General features: G+C 45.1%; 1 protein-coding gene across 1 annotated transcript in view; it reads right to left on the bottom strand.

Moving 5' to 3' along the window:
- LOC139393333 (ELKS/Rab6-interacting/CAST family member 1-like) overlaps positions 1-24,146 on the bottom strand; it is a 300,021-nt gene that overhangs the window by 121,708 nt on the left and 154,167 nt on the right. Inside the window, exons 12-13 of the mRNA XM_071141918.1 lie at positions 20,268-20,405; positions 15,570-15,710 (exon numbers count right to left, since the gene is read on the bottom strand). Of these exons, the coding sequence (XP_070998019.1) occupies positions 15,570-15,710; positions 20,268-20,405 (279 nt within the window). The remainder of the gene's footprint in view (positions 1-15,569; positions 15,711-20,267; positions 20,406-24,146) is intronic.

The following is a 24,146-nucleotide window of genomic DNA, read 5'->3' as shown; positions in this document are numbered from 1 at the left end:
AGCTGGATGTTATAGTATGTTGGTAGCTGGATGTTATAGTATGTTGGTGGTTGGGTGTTATAGTATGTTGGTAGCTGGGTTTTATAGTATGTTGGTAGCTGGATGTTATAGTATGTTGGTAGCTGGATGTTATAGTGTGTTGGTAGCTGGGTGTTATAGTGTGTTGGTAGCTGGATGTTATAGTATGTTGGTAGCTGGATCTTATAGTGTGTTGGTAGCTGGGTGTTATAGTATGTTGGTACAGCTGGATGTTATAGTGTGTTGGTAGCTGGATGTTATAGTGTGTTGGTAGCTGGATGTTATAGTATGTTGGTAGCTGGATGTTATAGTATGTTGATACAGCTGGATGTTATAGTATATTGGTAGCTGGATGTTATAGTATGTTGGTAGCTGGATGTTATAGTATGTTGGTAGCTGGATGTTATAGTATGTTGGTAGCTGGATGTTATGGTATGTTGGTACAGTTGGATGTTATAGTGTGTTGGTAGCTGGATGTTCTAGTATGTTGGTAGCTGGATGTTATAGTATGTTGGTAGCTGGATGTTAAAGTATGTTGGTACAGCTGGATGTTATAGTATGTTGGTACAGCTGGATGTTATAGTGTGTTGGTAGCTGGATGTTATAGTATGTTGGTACAGCTGGATGTTATAGTATGTTGGTAGTTGGATGTTATAGTATGTTGGTAGCTGGATGTTATAGTATGTTGGTACAGTTGGATGTTATAGTGTGTTGGTAGCTGGATGTTCTAGTATGTTGGTAGCTGGATGTTATAGTATGTTGGTAGCTGGATGTTAAAGTATGTTGGTACAGCTGGATGTTATAGTATGTTGGTACAGCTGGATGTTATAGTGTGTTGGTAGCTGGATGTTATAGTATGTTGGTACAGCTGGATGTTATAGTATGTTGGTAGTTGGATGTTATAGTATGTTGGTAGCTGGATGTTATAGTGTGTTGGTAGCTGGATGTTAAAGTATGTTGGTAGCTGGATGTTATAGTGTGTTGGTAGCTGGGTGTTATAGTGTGTTGGTAGCTGGGTTTTATAGTATGTTGGTAGCTGGATGTTATAGTGTGTTGGTAGCTGGATGTTATAGTGTGTTGGTAGCTGGGTTTTATAGTATGTTGGTAGCTGGATGTTATAGTATGTTGGTAGCTGGATGTTATAGTTTGTTGGTAGCTGGGTGTTATAGTGTGTTGGTAGTTGGATGTTATAGTATGTTGGTAGCTGGATGTTATAGTGTGTTGGTAGCTGGATGTTATAGTATGTTGGTAGCTGGATGTTATAGTGTGTTGGTAGCTGGATGTTATAGTGTGTTGGTAGCTGGATGTTATAGTATGTTGGTAGCTGGATGTTATAGTATGTTGGTAGCTGGATGTTATAGTATGTTGGTAGCTGGATGTTATAGTATGTTGGTAGCTGGATGTTATAGTATGTTGGTAGCTGGATGTTATAGTGTGTTGGTAGCTGGATGTTATAGTGTGTTGGTAGCTGGATGTTATAGTGTGTTGGTAGCTGGATGTTATAGTATGTTGGTAGCTGGATGTTATAGTATGTTGGTAGCTGGATGTTATAGTATGTTGGTAGCTGGATGTTATAGTATGTTGGTACAGCTGGATGTTATAGTATGTTGGTAGCTGGATGTTATAGTATGTTGGTACAGCTGGATGTTATAGTATGTTGGTAGCTGGATGTTATAGTGTGTTGGTAGCTGGATGTTATAGTATGTTGGTAGCTGGATGTTATAGTATGTTGGTACAGCTGGATGTTATAGTATGTTGGTAGCTGGATGTTATAGTATGTTGGTACAGCTGGATGTTATAGTGTGTTGGTAGCTGGATGTTATAGTGTGTTGATACAGCTGGATGTTATAGTATGTTGGTACAGCTGGATGTTATAGTATGTTGGTAGCTGGATGTTATAGTATGTTGGTAGCTGGATGTTATAGTATGTTGGTACAGCTGGAGAAGGGAAGTGGCTTGGTGGTTGGGTTTTATAGTGTGTTGGTAGCTGGATGTTATAGTATGTTGGTAGCTGGATGTTATAGTATGTTGGTACAGCTGGATGTTATAGTATGTTGGTAGCTGGATGTTATAGTATGTTGGTACAGCTGGATGTTATAGTATGTTGGTAGCTGGATGTTATAGTGTGTTGGTAGCTGGATGTCAGTATGTTGGTAGCTGGATGTTATAGTATGTTGGTAGCTGGATGTTATAGTATGTTGGTAGCTGGATGTTATAGTATGTTGGTGGTTGGGTGTTATAGTATGTTGGTAGCTGGGTTTTATAGTATGTTGGTAGCTGGATGTTATAGTATGTTGGTAGCTGGATGTTATAGTGTGTTGGTAGCTGGGTGTTATAGTGTGTTGGTAGCTGGATGTTATAGTATGTTGGTAGCTGGATCTTATAGTGTGTTGGTAGCTGGGTGTTATAGTATGTTGGTACAGCTGGATGTTATAGTGTGTTGGTAGCTGGATGTTATAGTGTGTTGGTAGCTGGATGTTATAGTATGTTGGTAGCTGGATGTTATAGTATGTTGATACAGCTGGATGTTATAGTATATTGGTAGCTGGATGTTATAGTATGTTGGTAGCTGGATGTTATAGTATGTTGGTAGCTGGATGTTATAGTATGTTGGTAGCTGGATGTTATGGTATGTTGGTACAGTTGGATGTTATAGTGTGTTGGTAGCTGGATGTTCTAGTATGTTGGTAGCTGGATGTTATAGTATGTTGGTAGCTGGATGTTAAAGTATGTTGGTACAGCTGGATGTTATAGTATGTTGGTACAGCTGGATGTTATAGTGTGTTGGTAGCTGGATGTTATAGTATGTTGGTACAGCTGGATGTTATAGTATGTTGGTAGTTGGATGTTATAGTATGTTGGTAGCTGGATGTTATAGTGTGTTGGTAGCTGGATGTTAAAGTATGTTGGTAGCTGGATGTTATAGTGTGTTGGTAGCTGGGTGTTATAGTGTGTTGGTAGCTGGGTTTTATAGTATGTTGGTAGCTGGATGTTATAGTGTGTTGGTAGCTGGATGTTATAGTGTGTTGGTAGCTGGGTTTTATAGTATGTTGGTAGCTGGATGTTATAGTATGTTGGTAGCTGGATGTTATAGTTTGTTGGTAGCTGGGTGTTATAGTGTGTTGGTAGTTGGATGTTATAGTATGTTGGTAGCTGGATGTTATAGTGTGTTGGTAGCTGGATGTTATAGTGTGTTGGTAGCTGGATGTTATAGTATGTTGGTAGCTGGATGTTATAGTATGTTGGTAGCTGGATGTTATAGTATGTTGGTAGCTGGATGTTATAGTATGTTGGTAGCTGGATGTTATAGTATGTCGGTAGCTGGATGTTATAGTATGTTGGTACAGCTGGATGTTATAGTATGTTGGTAGCTGGATGTTATAGTATGTTGGTACAGCTGCATGTTATAGTATGTTGGTAGCTGGATGTTATAGTGTGTTGGTAGCTGGATGTTATAGTATGTTGGTAGCTGGATGTTATAGTATGTTGGTACAGCTGGATGTTATAGTATGTTGGTAGCTGGATGTTATAGTATGTTGGTACAGCTGGATGTTATAGTGTGTTGATACAGCTGGATGTTATAGTATGTTGGTACAGCTGGATGTTATAGTATGTTGGTAGCTGGATGTTATAGTATGTTGGTAGCTGGATGTTATAGTATGTTGGTACAGCTGGAGAAGGGAAGTGGCTTGGTGGTTGGGTTTTATAGTGTGTTGGTAGCTGGATGTTATAGTATGTTGGTAGCTGGATGTTATAGTATGTTGGTAGCTGGATGTTATAGTATGTTGGTACAGTTGGATGTTATAGTGTGTTGGTAGCTGGATGTTCTAGTATGTTGGTAGCTGGATGTTATAGTATGTTGGTAGCTGGATGTTAAAGTATGTTGGTACAGCTGGATGTTATAGTATGTTGGTACAGCTGGATGTTATAGTGTGTTGGTAGCTGGATGTTATAGTATGTTGGTACAGCTGGATGTTATAGTATGTTGGTAGTTGGATGTTATAGTATGTTGGTAGCTGGATGTTATAGTGTGTTGGTAGCTGGATGTTAAAGTATGTTGGTAGCTGGATGTTATAGTGTGTTGGTAGCTGGGTTTTATAGTGTGTTGGTAGCTGGGTTTTATAGTATGTTGGTAGCTGGATGTTATAGTGTGTTGGTAGCTGGATGTTATAGTGTGTTGGTAGCTGGGTTTTATAGTATGTTGGTAGCTGGATGTTATAGTATGTTGGTAGCTGGATGTTATAGTTTGTTGGTAGCTGGGTGTTATAGTGTGTTGGTAGTTGGATGTTATAGTATGTTGGTAGCTGGATGTTATAGTGTGTTGGTAGCTGGATGTTATAGTATGTTGGTAGCTGGATGTTATAGTGTGTTGGTAGCTGGATGTTATAGTGTGTTGGTAGCTGGATGTTATAGTATGTTGGTAGCTGGATGTTATAGTATGTTGGTAGCTGGATGTTATAGTATGTTGGTAGCTGGATGTTATAGTATGTTGGTAGCTGGATGTTATAGTATGTTGGTAGCTGGATGTTATAGTGTGTTGGTAGCTGGATGTTATAGTGTGTTGGTAGCTGGATGTTATAGTGTGTTGGTAGCTGGATGTTATAGTATGTTGGTAGCTGGATGTTATAGTATGTTGGTAGCTGGATGTTATAGTATGTTGGTAGCTGGATGTTATAGTATGTTGGTACAGCTGGATGTTATAGTATGTTGGTAGCTGGATGTTATAGTATGTTGGTACAGCTGGATGTTATAGTATGTTGGTAGCTGGATGTTATAGTGTGTTGGTAGCTGGATGTTATAGTATGTTGGTAGCTGGATGTTATAATATGTTGGTACAGCTGGATGTTATAGTATGTTGGTAGCTGGATGTTATAGTATGTTGGTACAGCTGGATGTTATAGTGTGTTGGTAGCTGGATGTTATAGTGTGTTGATACAGCTGGATGTTATAGTATGTTGGTACAGCTGGATGTTATAGTATGTTGGTAGCTGGATGTTATAGTATGTTGGTAGCTGGATGTTATAGTATGTTGGTACAGCTGGAGAAGGGAAGTGGCTTGGTGGTTGGGTTTTATAGTGTGTTGGTAGCTGGATGTTATAGTATGTTGGTAGCTGGATGTTATAGTGTGTTGGTAGCTGGATGTTATAGTATGTTGGTAGCTGGATGTTATAGTATGTTGGTACAGCTGGATGTTATAGTATGTTGGTAGCTGGATGTTATAGTGTGTTGGTAGCTGGATGTCAGTATGTTGGTAGCTGGATGTTATAGTATGTTGGTAGCTGGATGTTATAGTATGTTGGTAGCTGGATGTTATAGTATGTTGGTGGTTGGGTGTTATAGTATGTTGGTAGCTGGGTTTTATAGTATGTTGGTAGCTGGATGTTATAGTATGTTGGTAGCTGGATGTTATAGTGTGTTGGTAGCTGGGTGTTATAGTGTGTTGGTAGCTGGATGTTATAGTATGTTGGTAGCTGGATGTTATAGTGTGTTGGTAGCTGGGTGTTATAGTATGTTGGTACAGCTGGATGTTATAGTGTGTTGGTAGCTGGATGTTATAGTGTGTTGGTAGCTGGATGTTATAGTATGTTGGTAGCTGGATGTTATAGTATGTTGATACAGCTGGATGTTATAGTATATTGGTAGCTGGATGTTATAGTATGTTGGTAGCTGGATGTTATAGTATGTTGGTAGCTGGATGTTATAGTATGTTGGTAGCTGGATGTTATAGTATGTTGGTACAGTTGGATGTTATAGTGTGTTGGTAGCTGGATGTTCTAGTATGTTGGTAGCTGGATGTTATAGTATGTTGGTAGCTGGATGTTAAAGTATGTTGGTACAGCTGGATGTTATAGTATGTTGGTACAGCTGGATGTTATAGTGTGTTGGTAGCTGGATGTTATAGTATGTTGGTACAGCTGGATGTTATAGTATGTTGGTAGTTGGATGTTATAGTATGTTGGTAGCTGGATGTTATAGTGTGTTGGTAGCTGGATGTTAAAGTATGTTGGTAGCTGGATGTTATAGTGTGTTGGTAGCTGGGTGTTATAGTGTGTTGGTAGCTGGGTTTTATAGTATGTTGGTAGCTGGATGTTATAGTGTGTTGGTAGCTGGATGTTATAGTGTGTTGGTAGCTGGGTTTTATAGTATGTTGGTAGCTGGATGTTATAGTATGTTGGTAGCTGGATGTTATAGTTTGTTGGTAGCTGGGTGTTATAGTGTGTTGGTAGTTGGATGTTATAGTATGTTGGTAGCTGGATGTTATAGTGTGTTGGTAGCTGGATGTTATAGTGTGTTGGTAGCTGGATGTTATAGTATGTTGGTAGCTGGATGTTATAGTATGTTGGTAGCTGGATGTTATAGTGTGTTGGTAGCTGGATGTTATAGTGTGTTGGTAGCTGGATGTTATAGTGTGTTGGTAGCTGGATGTTATAGTATGTTGGTAGCTGGATGTTATAGTATGTTGGTAGCTGGATGTTAAAGTATGTTGGTACAGCTGGATGTTATAGTATGTTGGTACAGCTGGATGTTATAGTGTGTTGGTAGCTGGATGTTATAGTATGTTGGTACAGCTGGATGTTATAGTATGTTGGTAGTTGGATGTTATAGTATGTTGGTAGCTGGATGTTATAGTGTGTTGGTAGCTGGATGTTAAAGTATGTTGGTAGCTGGATGTTATAGTGTGTTGGTAGCTGGGTGTTATAGTGTGTTGGTAGCTGGGTTTTATAGTATGTTGGTAGCTGGATGTTATAGTGTGTTGGTAGCTGGATGTTATAGTGTGTTGGTAGCTGGGTTTTATAGTATGTTGGTAGCTGGATGTTATAGTATGTTGGTAGCTGGATGTTATAGTTTGTTGGTAGCTGGGTGTTATAGTGTGTTGGTAGTTGGATGTTATAGTATGTTGGTAGCTGGATGTTATAGTGTGTTGGTAGCTGGATGTTATAGTATGTTGGTAGCTGGATGTTATAGTGTGTTGGTAGCTGGATGTTATAGTGTGTTGGTAGCTGGATGTTATAGTATGTTGGTAGCTGGATGTTATAGTATGTTGGTAGCTGGATGTTATAGTATGTTGGTAGCTGGATGTTATAGTATGTTGGTAGCTGGATGTTATAGTATGTTGGTAGCTGGATGTTATAGTGTGTTGGTAGCTGGATGTTATAGTGTGTTGGTAGCTGGATGTTATAGTGTGTTGGTAGCTGGATGTTATAGTATGTTGGTAGCTGGATGTTATAGTATGTTGGTAGCTGGATGTTATAGTATGTTGGTAGCTGGATGTTATAGTATGTTGGTACAGCTGGATGTTATAGTATGTTGGTAGCTGGATGTTATAGTATGTTGGTACAGCTGGATGTTATAGTATGTTGGTAGCTGGATGTTATAGTGTGTTGGTAGCTGGATGTTATAGTATGTTGGTAGCTGGATGTTATAATATGTTGGTACAGCTGGATGTTATAGTATGTTGGTAGCTGGATGTTATAGTATGTTGGTACAGCTGGATGTTATAGTGTGTTGGTAGCTGGATGTTATAGTGTGTTGATACAGCTGGATGTTATAGTATGTTGGTACAGCTGGATGTTATAGTATGTTGGTAGCTGGATGTTATAGTATGTTGGTAGCTGGATGTTATAGTATGTTGGTACAGCTGGAGAAGGGAAGTGGCTTGGTGGTTGGGTTTTATAGTGTGTTGGTAGCTGGATGTTATAGTATGTTGGTAGCTGGATGTTATAGTATGTTGGTACAGCTGGATGTTATAGTATGTTGGTAGCTGGATGTTATAGTATGTTGGTACAGCTGGATGTTATAGTATGTTGGTAGCTGGATGTTATAGTGTGTTGGTAGCTGGATGTCAGTATGTTGGTAGCTGGATGTTATAGTATGTTGGTAGCTGGATGTTATAGTATGTTGGTAGCTGGATGTTATAGTATGTTGGTGGTTGGGTGTTATAGTATGTTGGTAGCTGGGTTTTATAGTATGTTGGTAGCTGGATGTTATAGTATGTTGGTAGCTGGATGTTATAGTGTGTTGGTAGCTGGGTGTTATAGTGTGTTGGTAGCTGGATGTTATAGTATGTTGGTAGCTGGATGTTATAGTGTGTTGGTAGCTGGGTGTTATAGTATGTTGGTACAGCTGGATGTTATAGTGTGTTGGTAGCTGGATGTTATAGTGTGTTGGTAGCTGGATGTTATAGTATGTTGGTAGCTGGATGTTATAGTATGTTGATACAGCTGGATGTTATAGTATATTGGTAGCTGGATGTTATAGTATGTTGGTAGCTGGATGTTATAGTATGTTGGTAGCTGGATGTTATAGTATGTTGGTAGCTGGATGTTATAGTATGTTGGTACAGTTGGATGTTATAGTGTGTTGGTAGCTGGATGTTCTAGTATGTTGGTAGCTGGATGTTATAGTATGTTGGTAGCTGGATGTTAAAGTATGTTGGTACAGCTGGATGTTATAGTATGTTGGTACAGCTGGATGTTATAGTGTGTTGGTAGCTGGATGTTATAGTATGTTGGTACAGCTGGATGTTATAGTATGTTGGTAGTTGGATGTTATAGTATGTTGGTAGCTGGATGTTATAGTGTGTTGGTAGCTGGATGTTAAAGTATGTTGGTAGCTGGATGTTATAGTGTGTTGGTAGCTGGGTGTTATAGTGTGTTGGTAGCTGGGTTTTATAGTATGTTGGTAGCTGGATGTTATAGTGTGTTGGTAGCTGGATGTTATAGTGTGTTGGTAGCTGGGTTTTATAGTATGTTGGTAGCTGGATGTTATAGTATGTTGGTAGCTGGATGTTATAGTTTGTTGGTAGCTGGGTGTTATAGTGTGTTGGTAGTTGGATGTTATAGTATGTTGGTAGCTGGATGTTATAGTGTGTTGGTAGCTGGATGTTATAGTGTGTTGGTAGCTGGATGTTATAGTATGTTGGTAGCTGGATGTTATAGTATGTTGGTAGCTGGATGTTATAGTATGTTGGTAGCTGGATGTTATAGTATGTTGGTAGCTGGATGTTATAGTATGTTGGTAGCTGGATGTTATAGTATGTTGGTACAGCTGGATGTTATAGTATGTTGGTAGCTGGATGTTATAGTATGTTGGTACAGCTGCATGTTATAGTATGTTGGTAGCTGGATGTTATAGTGTGTTGGTAGCTGGATGTTATAGTATGTTGGTAGCTGGATGTTATAGTATGTTGGTACAGCTGGATGTTATAGTATGTTGGTAGCTGGATGTTATAGTATGTTGGTACAGCTGGATGTTATAGTGTGTTGGTAGCTGGATGTTATAGTGTGTTGATACAGCTGGATGTTATAGTATGTTGGTACAGCTGGATGTTATAGTATGTTGGTAGCTGGATGTTATAGTATGTTGGTAGCTGGATGTTATAGTATGTTGGTACAGCTGGAGAAGGGAAGTGGCTTGGTGGTTGGGTTTTATAGTGTGTTGGTAGCTGGATGTTATAGTATGTTGGTAGCTGGATGTTATAGTATGTTGGTACAGCTGGATGTTATAGTATGCTGGTAGCTGGATGTTATAGTATGTTGGTACAGCTGGATGTTATAGTATGTTGGTAGCTGGATGTTATAGTGTGTTGGTAGCTGGATGTTATAGTATGTTGGTAGCTGGATGTTATAGTATGTTGGTAGCTGGATGTTATAGTATGTTGGTAGCTGGATGTTATAGTATGTTGGTACAGCTGGATGTTATAGTATGTTGGTAGCTGGATGTTATAGTATGTTGGTACAGCTGGATGTTATAGTATGTTGGTAGCTGGATGTTATAGTGTGTTGGTAGCTGGATGTTATAGTATGTTGGTAGCTGGATGTTATAGTATGTTGGTACAGCTGGATGTTATAGTATGTTGGTAGCTGGATGTTATAGTATGTTGGTACAGCTGGATGTTATAGTGTGTTGGTAGCTGGATGTTATAGTGTGTTGATACAGCTGGATGTTATAGTATGTTGGTACAGCTGGATGTTATAGTGTATTGGTAGCTGGATGTTATAGTGTGTTGATACAGCTGGATGTTATAGTATGTTGGTACAGCTGGATGTTATAGTGTGTTGGTAGCTGGATGTTATAGTATGTTGGTAGCTGGATGTTATAGTGTGTTGGTAGCTGGGTGTTATAGTGTGTTGGTAGCTGGGTTTTATAGTATGTTGGTAGCTGGATGTTATAGTGTGTTGGTAGCTGGATGTTATAGTGTGTTGGTAGCTGGATTTTATAGTATGTTAGTAGCTGGATGTTATAGTATGTTGGTAGCTGGATGTTATAGTTTGTTGGTAGCTGGGTGTTATAGTGTGTTGGTAGCTGGATGTTATAGTATGTTGGTAGCTGGATGTTATAGTGTGTTGGTAGCTGGATGTTATAGTATGTTGGTAGCTGGATGTTAAAGTGTGTTGGTAGCTGAATGTTATAGTGTGTTGGTAGCTGGATGTTATAGTATGTTGGTAGCTGGATGTTATAGTATGTTGGTAGCTGGATGTTATAGTATGTTGGTAGCTGGATGTTATAGTATGTTGGTAGCTGGATGTTATAGTGTGTTGGTAGCTGGATGTTATAGTGTGTTGGTAGCTGGATGTTATAGTGTGTTGGTAGCTGGATGTTATAGTGTGTTGGTAGCTGGATGTTATAGTATGTTGGTAGCTGGATGTTATAGTGTGTTGGTAGCTGGATGTTATAGTGTGTTGGTAGCTGGATGTTATAGTATGTTGGTAGCTGGATGTTATAGTATGTTGGTAGCTGGATGTTATAGTATGTTGGTAGCTGGATGTTATAGTATGTTGGTACAGCTGGATGTTATAGTATGTTGGTAGCTGGATGTTATAGTATGTTGGTACAGCTGGATGTTATAGTATGTTGGTAGCTGGATGTTATAGTGTGTTGGTAGCTGGATGTTATAGTATGTTGGTACAGCTGGATGTTATAGTGTGTTGGTAGCTGGATGTTATAGTGTGTTGATACAGCTGGATGTTATAGTATGTTGGTACAGCTGGATGTTATAGTGTGTTGGTAGCTGGATGTTATAGTGTGTTGGTAGCTGGATGTTATAGTGTGTTGGTAGCTGGATGTTATAGTGTGTTGGTAGCTGGATGTTATAGTGTGTTGGTAGCTGGATGTTATAGTATGTTGGTAGCTGGATGTTATAGTGTGTTGGTAGCTGGATGTTATAGTGTGTTGGTAGCTGGATGTTATAGTATGTTGGTAGCTGGATGTTATAGTATGTTGGTAGCTGGATGTTATAGTATGTTGGTAGCTGGATGTTATAGTATGTTGGTAGCTGGATGTTATAGTATGTTGGTACAGCTGGATGTTATAGTATGTTGGTAGCTGGATGTTATAGTATGTTGGTACAGCTGGATGTTATAGTATGTTGGTAGCTGGATGTTATAGTGTGTTGGTAGCTGGATGTTATAGTATGTTGGTACAGCTGGATGTTATAGTGTGTTGGTAGCTGGATGTTATAGTATGTTGGTACAGCTGGATGTTATAGTATGTTGGTACAGCTGGATGTTATAGTATGTTGGTAGCTGGATGTTATAGTGTGTTGGTAGCTGGGTGTTATAGTGTGTTGGTAGCTGGATGTTATAGTATGTTGGTACAGCTGGATGTTATAGTGTGTTGGTAGCTGGATGTTATAGTATGTTGGTACAGCTGGGTGTTATAGTATGTTGGTACAGCTGGGTGTTATAGTGTGTTGGTAGCTGGATGTTATAGTATGTTGGTACAGCTGGGTGTTATAGTATGTTGGTACAGCTGGATGTTATAGTATGTTGGTAGCTGGATGTTATAGTGTGTTGGTAGCTGGGTGTTATAGTATGTTGGTAGCTGGATGTTATAGTATGTTGGTACAGCTGGGTGTTATAGTGTGTTGGTAGCTGGATGTTATAGTATGTTGGTACAGCTGGGTGTTATAGTATGTTGGTAGCTGGATGTTATAGTATGTTGGTACAGCTGGGTGTTATAGTATGTTGGTAGCTGGGTGTTATAGTATGTTGTTTGCTGGATGTTATAGTATGTTGGTACAGCTGGGTGTTATAGTATGTTGGTACAGCTGGATGTTATAGTTTGTTGGTAGCTGGATGTTATAGTATGTTGGTAGCTGGATGTTATAGTATGTTGGTAGCTGGATGTTATAGTATGTTGGTACAGCTGGGTGTTATAGTATGTTGGTACAGCTGGATGTTATAGTTTGTTGGTAGCTGGATGTTATAGTATGTTGGTAGCTGGATGTTATAGTATGTTGGTAGCTGGATGTTATAGTATGTTGGTACAGCTGGGTGTTATAGTATGTTGGTACAGCTGGATGTTATAGTTTGTTGGTAGCTGGATGTTATAGTGTGTTGGTAGCTGGATGTTATAGTGTGTTGGTAGCTGGATGTTATAGTGTGTTGGTAGCTGGATGTTATAGTGTGTTGGTAGCTGGATGTTATAGTGTGTTGGTAGCTGGGTGTTATAGTGTGTTGGTAGCTGGATGTTATAGTGTGTTGGTAGCTGGGTGTTATAGTGTGTTGGTAGCTGGATGTTATAGTGTGTTGGTAGCTGGGTGTTATAGTATGTTGGTACAGCTGGATGTTATAGTGTGTTGGTAGCTGGATGTTATAGTATGTTGGTAGCTGGGTGTTATAGTATGTTGGTACAGCTGGGTGTTATAGTATGTTGGTAGCTGGATGTTATAGTGTGTTGGTAGCTGGATGTTATAGTATGTTGGTAGCTGGATGTTATAGTGTGTTGGTAGCTGGATGTTATAGTGTGTTGGTAGCTGGATGTTATAGTGTGTTGGTAGCTGGGTGTTATAGTGTGTTGGTAGCTGGATGTTATAGTGTGTTGGTAGCTGGGTGTTATAGTGTGTTGGTAGCTGGATGTTATAGTGTGTTGGTAGCTGGGTGTTATAGTATGTTGGTACAGCTGGATGTTATAGTGTGTTGGTAGCTGGATGTTATAGTATGTTGGTACAGCTGGGTGTTATAGTATGTTGGTAGCTGGATGTTATAGTGTGTTGGTAGCTGGATGTTATAGTATGTTGGTAGCTGGATGTTATAGTATGTTGGTAGCTGGATGTTATAGTATGTTGGTAGCTGGGTGTTATAGTATGTTGGTACAGCTGGATGTTATAGTATGTTGGTAGCTGGATGTTATAGTGTGTTGGTAGCTGGATGTTATAGTATGTTGGTAGCTGGATGTTATAGTATGTTGGTAGCTGGAGAAGGGAAGTGGCTTGGTGGTTGGGTATTGTGTTGTGTGACTTGTTGAAGCTGTATTTGGAGCAGACAGACAGCCTAGAGGAATACCGAGGCTCACACAGTATAGGAATAACAGGAACAACAAACCTATTCTGCCATTATGTAGTAGAATATGTGACAGGATGTTTACAGCTCTCCTGTGTGTGTACCTGCACGTGTCCAAGTGACAATCATCTGTACTGAATGTCCATTTCAATGTTTCTGTGGAACTAGGGGTCGTCTAAGAGAGGGGGGGCCCCAAGAGAGAAAGATAACACTTTGAGGTAGGCTATCAACAGAGGAACCCTTTATCTTGTTGTCACACACACACACACACACCCACACACACACACCCGCAAATTCAATGCCCACAGACCTCACCCCACCCCTGAGTCAAGTCCCAGGTCCATCCCCTCCTCCTTTTATCATTCTGTCCGTTCATTCAGAGTGTCTCTGAGACAAACAGCAGACTGAGAACATCAGCAGTGGTCCATGGGAGACTGACTGGCTGACAGCTCCTGGTCTTTCCTCAGCCTAATGCCTTGTCTCTGCCAGACAGTCACATAGGCCCATGGTTTAATATTCTCCTCTGCTCTGTCTGCCTGCCACTCTCAGGACAGGGCAGTAGCCAGTCAATCAATAGGCAGAGAGAGAGTCAATTGTTTATGTTTGGGCGGGACTGTCTGTCTGTCATTCAAGGAGTCTGTGACTCATCCAATCTAATACTCTGTGGACTATTTCTCAAGAAAAATGACTGGCTGGAATTTAAGGTGACCTTGCAGGTCAGGCAGCTTGAGTGGGGTCATCGTGGGGTCAGAATATGGTCTTGGTTCGATGATTGTATGGTCATTGTGTTATCCCTGTGTGGTCAACGTAGCTCACCTATTGGTCAGACAGGTCTCCCTGCAGTAGACTGAGTGTGGTGCCTGTCTGGTCAACGTAGCTTACCTATTGGTCAGACAGGTCTCCCTGCAGTAGACTGACTGTGGTGCCTGTCTGGTCAACGTAGCTCACCTATTGGTCAGACAGGTCTCCCTGCAGTAGACTGAGTGTGGTGCCTGTCTGGTCAACGTAGCTCACCTATTGGTCAGACAGGTCTCCCTGCAGTAGACTGAGTGTGGTGCCTGTCTGGTCAACGTAGCTCACCTATTGGTCAGACAGGTCTCCCTGCAGTAGACTGAGTGTGGTGCCTGTCTGGTCATTGTAGCCCACCTCTCGGTCAGACAGGTCTCCCTGCAGTAGACTGAGTGTGGTGCCTGTCTGGTCATTGTAGCTCACCTCTCGGTCAGACAGGTCTCCCTGCAGTAGACTGAGTGTGGTGCCTGTCTGGTCATTGTAGCTCACCTCTCGGTCAGACAGGTCTCCCTGCAGTAGACTGAGTGTGGTGCCTGTCTGGTCATTGTAGCTCACCTATCGGTCAGACAGGTCTCCCTGCAGTAGACTGAGTGTGGTGCCTGTCTGGTCAACATAGCTCACCTATCGGTCAGACAGGTCTCCCTGCAGTAGACTGAGTGTGGTGCCTGTCTGGTCATTGTAGCTCACCTATTGGTCAGACAGGTCTCCCTGCAGTAGACTGAGTGTGGTGCCTGTGTGGTCAACGTAGCTCACCTATTGGTCAGACAGGTCTCCCTGCAGTAGACTGAGTGTGGTGCCTGTGTGGTCAACGTAGCTCACCTATTGGTCAGACAGGTCTCCCTGCAGTAGACTGAGTGTGGTGCCTGTCTGGTCAACGTAGCTCACCTATTGGTCAGACAGGTCTCCCTGCAGTAGACTGAGTGTGGTGCCTGTCTGGTCATTGTAGCTCACCTCTCGGTCAGACAGGTCTCCCTGCAGTAGACTGAGTGTGGTGCCTGTCTGGTCAACGTAGCTCACCTATCGGTCAGACAGGTCTCCCTGCAGTAGACTGAGTGTGGTGCCTGTCTGGTCATTGTAGCTCACCTATTGGTCAGACAGGTCTCCCTGCAGTAGACTGAGTGTGGTGCCTGTCTGGTCAACGTAGCTCACCTATTGGTCAGACAGGTCTCCCTGCAGTAGACTGAGTGTGGTGCCTGTCTGGTCAACGTAGCTCACCTATTGGTCAGACAGGTCTCCCTGCAGTAGACTGAGTGTGGTGCCTGTCTGGTCAACGTAGCTCACCTATTGGTCAGACAGGTCTCCCTGCAGTAGACTGAGTGTGGTGCCTGTCTGGTCAACGTAGCTCACCTATCGGTCAGACAGGTCTCCCTGCAGTAGACTGAGTGTGGTGCCTGTCTGGTCATTGTAGCTCACCTCTCGGTCAGACAGGTCTCCCTGCAGTAGACTGAGTGTGGTGCCTGTCTGGTCATTGTAGCTCACCTCTCGGTCAGACAGGTCTCCCTGCAGTAGACTGAGTTTCTCTCTGAGCTCCTTCAGTTCTTTCTTGTTGGACTCGATGTCTTCTGTCTTCTCTCTGTCGTCTCTGTCTCTCTGCTCCTTCAGACGCTCAATGATACGCTCCTACAGAGAGGGTCAGAGGATTAATTCACACATGGGGACAGTCACACATACTCACCTGTAGAGGAATGGGTAGTTAGAGGTCAGGGCCTCCCGAGTGGCGCGGTGGTTTAAGACACTGCATCACAGTGATAGCTCTGCTACTAGAGATCCTGGGTTAGAGTCCAGGCTCTGTCACAACCGGCCGCGACCGGGAGACCCATGGGGCGGCGCACAATTAACCCAGTATCGTCCGGGTTAGGGGAGGGTTTAGCCCAGCGTCGTCCGGGTTAGGGGAGGGTTTAGCCCAGCATCGTCCGGGTTAGGGGAGGGTTTAGCCCAGCGTCGTCCGGGTTAGGGGAGGGTTTAGCCCAGCGTCGTCCGAGTTAGGGGAGGGTTTAGCCCAGCGTCATCCGGGTTAGGGGAGGGTTTGGCCCAGCGTCGTCCGGGTTAGGGGAGGGTTTAGCCCAGCGTCGTCCGGGATAGGGGAGGGTTTAGCCCAGCGTCGTCCGGGTTAGGGGAGGGTTTAGCCCAGCGTCGTCCGGGTTAGGGGAGGGTTTAGCCCAGCGTCGTCCGGGTTAGGGGAGGGTTTAGCCCAGCGTCGTCCGGGTTAGGGGAGGGTTTAGCCCAGCGTCGTCCGGGTTAGGGGAGGGTTTAGCCCAGCGTCATCCGGGTTAGGGGAGGGTTTAGCCCAGCATCATCCGGGTTAGGGGAAGGTTTAGCCCAGCGTCATCCGGGTTAGGGGAGGGTTTAGCCCAGCGTCGTCCGGGTGAGGGGAGGGTTTAGCCCCGCGTCGTCCAGGTTAGGGGAGGGTTTAGCCCAGCGTCGTCCGGGTTAGGGGAGGATTTAGCCCAGCGTCGTCCGGGTTAGGGGAGGGTTTAGCCCAGCGTCGCCCGGGTTAGGGGAGGGTTTAGCCCAGCGTCGTCCGGGTTAGGGGAGGGTTTAGCCCAGCGTCGTCCGGGTTAGGGGAGGGTTTAGCCCAGCGTCGTCCGGGTTAGGGGAGGGTTTAGCCCAGCGTCGTCCGGGTTAGGGGAGGGTTTAGCCTAGTATCGTCCGGGTTAGGGGAGGGTTTAGTCCAGCGTCGTCCGGGATAGGGGAGGGTTTAGCCCAGCGTCGTCCGAGTTAGGGGAGGGTTTGGCTGACCGGGATGTTCTTGTCCCATCGGGCACTAGGTGGGCCGTCCGGCCTAAGAGTTCATCTTCTATTGGTTTCTATTGACAACGGGGTCTGAATGTTGTTTTGAGGGCCATTACAACTGGCCTGGAAAATAATCTAGTGGAAATTACTATAATTTAATGGCTATTATTACATCATATTAAACTAATAATAACCACTCTAGGTTGAATAATAAGTATGTTTTTCCTCATTCATCGCCTCACACACAGTCCATCAAAGTTTAACAGGCGCTCGAACTTACTACACTGATTAAATCACAAGCTCAGTAACATTTAATAGTGTAGCTCACACTCCTTATATCACAACTAGAACAGTGTCTGACAGAGTGTTCAACCTTCACAGCCAGTCAGAACAACACACACCACGTACTGGAAGACCAACGGTTGGCTCTGTTCATCTCACACCTGTGTGTTTGTGTGTCAACCTCAACCTGGAAGAGAGAGATTGGGTGAGGAAGAGAGAGAGGGGAGAGGGAGAGAGAGAGGGGAGAGGGAGAGAGGAGAGGAGAGGAGAGAGAGAGAGATAGGGAGAGAGAGAGATGGAGATGAGAGAGAGAGAGAGAGAGAGAGAGAGAGAGGGTGAGAGAAAGGGTGAGAGGAGAGGAGAGAGGGAGAGACAGGGTGAGAGGGATAGAGAGGGAGAGAGGAGGAGAGAGAGGAAGAGAAAGAGTGGGTCAGGAAGGGAGAGGGAGAGGGAAAGAGAGGAGAGGGAACAAGAGGAGAGGGAGAGAGAGGAGAGGAAAGAGAAGAGAGGGAAAGAGAGGAGAGGGAAAGAGAAGAGAGGGAAAGAGAAGAGAGGGAGAGAGGGGAGAGGGAGAGAGAAGAGAGGGAAAGAGGAGAGAGGGAAAGAGAGGAGAGGGAAAGAGAAGAGAGGGAAAGAGAAGAGAGGGAACGAGAGGAGAGGGAACGAGAGGAGAGGGAAAGAGAAGAGAGGGAAAGAGAGGGAGAGGGAAAGAGAAGAGAGTGAGAGGGAAAGAGGGGGAGAGGGAAAGAGAGGGAGAGGGAGAGAGAGGAGAGGGAAAGAGAAGAGAGGGAAAGAGAAGAGAGGGAAAGAGGGAGAGGGAAAGAGGGAGAGGGAAAGAGAGGAGAGGGAGAGAGAGGAGAGGGAAAGAGAGGAGAGGGAAAGAGAGGAGAGGAGAGAGAGGAGAGGGAAAGAGAGGAGAGGGAAAGAGAAGAGAGGGAAAGAGAAGAGAGGGAAAGAGAAGAGAGGGAAAGAGGGGGAGAGGGAAAGAGAGGGAGAAGGAAAGAGAAGAGAGGGAAAGAGAGGAGAGGGAAAGAGAGGGAGAGGGAAAGAGAACCACCTGACGTGTCCGGAGAAAAGAGGGAGAGAGAGGGGAGGGGTAGAGAGAGAAAACGGGGAGGGAGATGGAGAAAGTAGAGATGGAGAAAGTAGAGAGAAAGGGGAGGAGTAGAGAGAGAAAAGGGGGAGGGAGATGGAGAAAGTAGAGAGAAAGGGGAGGTGTAGAGAGAGAAAAGGGAGACATTCGAAAGAGAGATATTGTTTCACAACCTGTGGTAGTAGTGTAGTGTAGTAGTGTATTGTAGTAGCGTAGTAGTGGTGTAGTAGTGTAGTAGTGTGGTAGTGTGGTAGTGTGGTAGTGTAGTGTAGTAGTGTATTGTAGTAGCGTACTAGTGGTGTAGTAGTGTAGTAGTGTAGTAGTGGTATAGTAGTGTAGTAGTGTAGTAGTGTAGTGTAGTAGTGTATTGTAGTAGCGTAGTAGTGGTGTAGTAGTGTAGTAGTGTAGTAGTGTAGTGTAGTAGTGTAGTAGTGTAGTAGTGTAGCAGTGTAGTAGTGTAGTGTAGTGTATTGTAGTAGCGTAGTAGTGGTGTAGTAGTGTAGTAATGTAGTGTAGTGTAGTAGTGTAGTAGTGCAGTAGTGTGGTGTAGTAGGGTGGTAGTGTAGTAGTGTAGTTGTGTAGTCATGTGGTGGTATAGTAGTGTGGTAGTGTAGTAGTGTGGTAGTATAGTAGTGTGGTGGTGTAGTAGTATAGTAGTGTAGTAGTGTGGTAGTATAGTAGTGTGGTGGTGTAGTAGTATAGTAGTGTGGTAGTTATTGTGGTAGTGTAGTAGTGTGGTAGTGTAGTGTAGTGATGTAGTGGTGTAGTGTAGTAGTGTAGTGTAGTAGTGTGGTAGTTATTGTGGTAGTGTAGTAGTGTGGTAGTGTAGTAGTGTGGTAGTGTAGTATTGTAGTAGTGTAGTGTAGTAGTGTAGTGTAGTAGTGTGGTAGCGTAGTAGTGTAGTAGTGTAGTAGTGTGGTAGAGTAGTATGTAGTAGTGTATTGTGGTAGTGTAGTAGTGTGGTAGTGTATTGTGGTAGTGTAGTAGTGTGGTAGTGTATTGTGGTAGTGTAGTAGTGTAGTAGTGTATTGTAGTAGTGTGGTAGCGTGGTAGTGTAGTGTAGTAGTGTATTAGAGTGGTAGTGTAGTGTAGTGTAGTAGTGTATTAGAGTGGTAGTGTAGTGTAGTGTAGTAGTGTAGTGTAGTAGTGTGGTAGCGTGGTAGTGTAGTAGTGTAGTGTGGTAGTGTAGTGTAGTGTAGTAGTGTAGTAGTGTAGTACTGCTGTGTATTATAGCATCATTCTCACAACTAAACCACAGCTTTTATTTTCATAGATTCCACAAATTCAAATTTTACAATGACGGCCAAACCCTCCCTACCTGGACGGCCTTTCCCGGCCAAACCCTTGCTACCTGGACGGCCTTTCCCGCCCAAAACCCTCCCTACCTGGACGGCCAAACCCTCCCTAACCTGGACGGCCTTTCCCGGCCAAACCCTCCCTACCTGGACGGCCTTTCCCGCCCAAAACCCTCCCTACCTGGACGGCCAAACCCTCCCTAACCTGGACGGCCAAACCCTCCCTAACCTGGACGGCCTTTCCCGCCCAAAACCCTCCCTACCTGGACGGCCAAACCCTCCCTAACCTGGACGGCCAAACCCTCCCTACCTGGACGGCCAAACCCTGCCTAACCTGGACGGCCAAACCCTCCCTACCTGGACGGCCAAACCCTCCCTAACCTGGACGGCCAAACCCTCCCTAACCTGGACGGCCAAACCCTCCCTAACCTGGACGGCCAAACCCTCCCTAACCTGGACGGCCTTTCCCGCCCAAAACCCTCCCTACCTGGACGGCCAAACCCTCCCTAACCTGGACGGTCAAACCCTCCCTAACCTGGACGCCCAAACCCTCCCTAACCTGGATGGCCTTTCCCGCCCAAACCCTCCCTAACCTGGACAAAGCTGGGCCAATTGTGCGCCACCCTATGGGACTCCCAATCACGGCCGGTTGTGATACAGCCCGGGATCGAACCAGTGTCTGTAGTGACGCCTCTAACACTGAGATGCAGTGCCTTAGACCGCTGTGCCACTCGGGAGCCCCAAAGCTCATGTGTGTGTTTCTATAATATATACCTTCTCAGCCAGTGCTTCCTCCAGGGTGGTGAGAGCTGTGTCAGTGTTGGAGGTGTCTGTCTGGAGAGACCTGACTCTGTCCTTCAGACTACTCATCTGTTTCTCCTTGTCTCTCAGCTGCTCCTGTAGATTCTCAATCTGAAGAGAGGGAGAGAGAGGAAAGGAGGGAGGAAGGGAAGGAGGGGGGGGGTGAAGGGAGGGGGAGGCAAACGGGAGGGAGGAGAAGAGAGAGGGAGGAGAGGAAGGGGGGGAGGAAGTAGAGAGTGGGAGGGAGGGGGAATGGATGAGGGAGAGAGAGAGAGAGGGAAAGAGAGGGAGCATTGTGAGTCAGCAGAAAACACACACATAAGATCTTGCTTGAGTGACACACACACACACACACACACACACACACACACACACACACAGGACAAACAAAGACAGAAAAGCATGTGTTCAATGTAGAACGAACAAACTGAACAGAACACAACACAATAGAACACAACACAAACAGAACAGACAGAACAGAACACAACACAACAGAACACAACACAACAGAAAGAACACAACATAACCCTAACCCACAACACAACACAACACAACACAATAGAACACAACACAACACAATAGAACACAACACAAACAGAACAGACAGAACACAACAGAACACAACACAACAAAAAGTTCACAACATAACCCTAACCCACAACACAACACAACAGAACACAGCACAAACAGAACAGAACAGACAGAACACAACACAATAGAACACAACAACACAACACAACAGAACACAACACAAACAGAACAGAACAGACAGAACACAACACAACAGAACACAACACAATAGAACACAACAGAAAGAACACAACACAACACAACACAAAGAACACAACACAAACAGAACAGAACAGACAGAACACAACACAACAGAACACAACACAATAGAACACAACAGAAAGAACACAACACAACACAAAGAACACAACACAAACAGAACAGACAGAACAGAACACAACACAATAGAACACAACAGAAAGAACACAACACAACACAAAGAACACAACACAAACAGAACAGACAGAACAGAACACAAAACAACAGAACACAACACAACAGAAAGAACACAACACAACAGAAAGAACACAACACAACAGAACACAACACAATAGAACACAACACAACACAATAGAACACAACAGACAGAACACAACACAACACAATAGAACACAACACAACACAACAGAAAGAACACAACACAACAGAACACAACACAAACAGAACAGAACAGACAGAACACAACACAACAGTTTTTCCAGAGAACACACTGTGGCCATTCAGATTTTCCAGCGCAGAGCGATGTTTCCTGAATAGCTTTGCAAAGGGAATGTATATTGCTGGAAACTGTCAACGTTTAACAGTAAACCGGATAAATTATTTCCACTTTCCACAAAAAAATGAGGGGTGAATAAAACAGTGTTTAATTTGTATTGTCAACTTTTCTTATCTGGCTGTGAAAGGTGGCTTCAGTACCTGGAGCTGAGAGGTTGATAAATGGCATGTGTATGTAAGAGAGCTCACACACACACACACACACACACACACATCCATCATCAGAGACAGCTCAATGAAGAGACTGTCTTTTTCTTTCTCCTATTTCACATTTAATTAAACACAGACTGATTTGATTAATACCTGCAATATTCTGTCTATCGCGTTTGACATAAACTGGTGTCAATATATCACCTTGTGTATAAATCCCATTCATTCTCTCCCATTCTCTCTCTCCCATTCTCTCTCCTCCCCTCTTTCCCTCTCCCATTCTCTCTCTCCTCCCCTCTCTTTCCCTCTCCCATTCTCTCTCCCTCCCCTCTCTTTCCCTCTCCCATTCTCTCTCTCCCATTCTCGCTCTCCCATTCTCGCTCTCCCATTCTCTCTCTCCCTCCCCTCTCTTTCCCTCTCCCATTCTCTCTCTCCCTCCCCTCTCTTTCCCTTTCCCATTCTCTCTCTCCCATTCTCTCTCTCCCATTCTCGCTCTCCCATTCTCGCTCTCCCATTCTCGCTCTATCATTCTCGCTCTATCATTCTCTCTCTCCCATTCTCTCTCTATCATTCTCTCTCTATCATTCTCTCTCTCTATGACTCTCTCCCATTCTCTCTCTCTATGACTCTCTCTCTATGACTCTCTCTCTCTGACTCTCTCTCTCTGACTCTCTCTCCCATTCTCTCTCTCTATGTCTCTCTCTCCCATTCTCTCTCTCTCTGACTCTCTCTGTTAAAATAATGATTGAGGTGGTGAGAACCAAAGTACAAAACTAATCACACCATAAATATAACTAATCACACCATAAATATAGTTAATTGCTGTTAATCACAAATATAAAATGCATTATTCAGCGTCTAAATATGAAAGTGTTTTGTTTCTCTGAGGCAGTTTGACGACTTCATCTCTTTTCTTATCTGTCAAAGTCAGGTCAAAGTCGGTGACCATGGCAATGAGCTGTCTGTCCCCTGTCTCATCCAATCAGAAGGCTGGTGTATGAAGGCCCCTAACCCCGCCGTACCCCTAACCCCACCGTATCCCTAACCCCGCAGCATCCCTAACCCCGCAGCACCCCTAACGTCGCAGCATCCCTAACCCCTCAGCATCCCTAACCCCGCCGTACCCCTAACCCCGCCGTACCCCTAACCCCGCAGCACCCCTAACCCCGCAGCACCCCTAACCCCGCAGCACCCCTAACCCCGCCGTACCCCTAACCCTGCAGCACCCCTAACCCCGCCGTACCCCTAACCCTGCAGCACCCCTAAGCCCAACATACCGCTAACCCTGCAGCACCCCTAACCCCGCAGCACCCCTAACCCCGCCGTACCCCTAACCCTGCCGCACCCCTAACCCCGCAGCACCCCTAACCCCGCAGCACCCCTAACCCGCCGTACCCCTAACCCCGCAGCACCCCTAACCCCTCAGCATCCCTAACCCCGCCGTACCCCTAACCCTGCAGCACCCCTAACCCCGCAGCACCCTTAACCCCGCAGCATCCCTAACCCCGCAGCACCCCTAACCCTGCAGCACCCCTAACCCCGCAGCATCCCTAACCCCGCCGTACCCCTAACCCCGCAGCATCCCTAACCCCGCCGTATCCCAAACGCCGCAGCATCCCTAACCCGGCAGTACCCCTAACCCCGCCGTACCCCTAACCCCGCAGCACCCCTAACCCCGCAGTACCCTAACCCCGCAGCACCCCTAACCCCGCAGCATCCCTAACTCCGCAGCATCCCTAACCCCACCGTACCCTAACCCCGCAGCACCCCTAACCCCGCAGCATCCCTAACCCCTCAGCATCCCTAACACCGCCGTACCCCTAACCCCGCCGTACCCCTAACCTCGCAGCACCCCTAACCCCGCAGCACCCCTAACCCCGCAGCACCCCTAACCCCGCCGTACCCCTAACCCTGCAGCACCCCTAACCCCGCCGTACCCCTAACCCTGCAGCACCCCTAAGCCCAACATACCGCTAACCCTGCAGCACCCCTAACCCCGCAACACCCCTAACCCTGCCGTACCCCTAACCCTGCCGCACCCCTAACCCCGCAGCACCCCTAACCCCGCAGCACCCCTAACCCGCCGTACCTCTAACCCCGCAGCACCCCTAACCCCTCAGCATCCCTAACCCTGCCGTACCCCTAACCCTGCAGCACCCTTAACCCCGCAGCATCCCTAACCCCGCAGCACCCCTAACCCCGCAGCACCCCTAACCCCGCAGCATCCCTAACCCCGCCGTACCCCTAACCCCGCAGCATCCCTAACCCCGCCGTATCCCAAACCCCGCAGCATCCCTAACCCGGCAGTACCCCTAACCCCGCCGTACCCCTAACCCCGCAGCACCCCTAACCCCGCAG

This window comes from Oncorhynchus clarkii, chromosome 33 (genome assembly GCF_045791955.1).
Source record: "Oncorhynchus clarkii lewisi isolate Uvic-CL-2024 chromosome 33, UVic_Ocla_1.0, whole genome shotgun sequence".
Classification (NCBI taxonomy): domain Eukaryota; kingdom Metazoa; phylum Chordata; class Actinopteri; order Salmoniformes; family Salmonidae; genus Oncorhynchus; species Oncorhynchus clarkii.
This window is presented reverse-complemented; position numbering and strand designations above follow the sequence as displayed.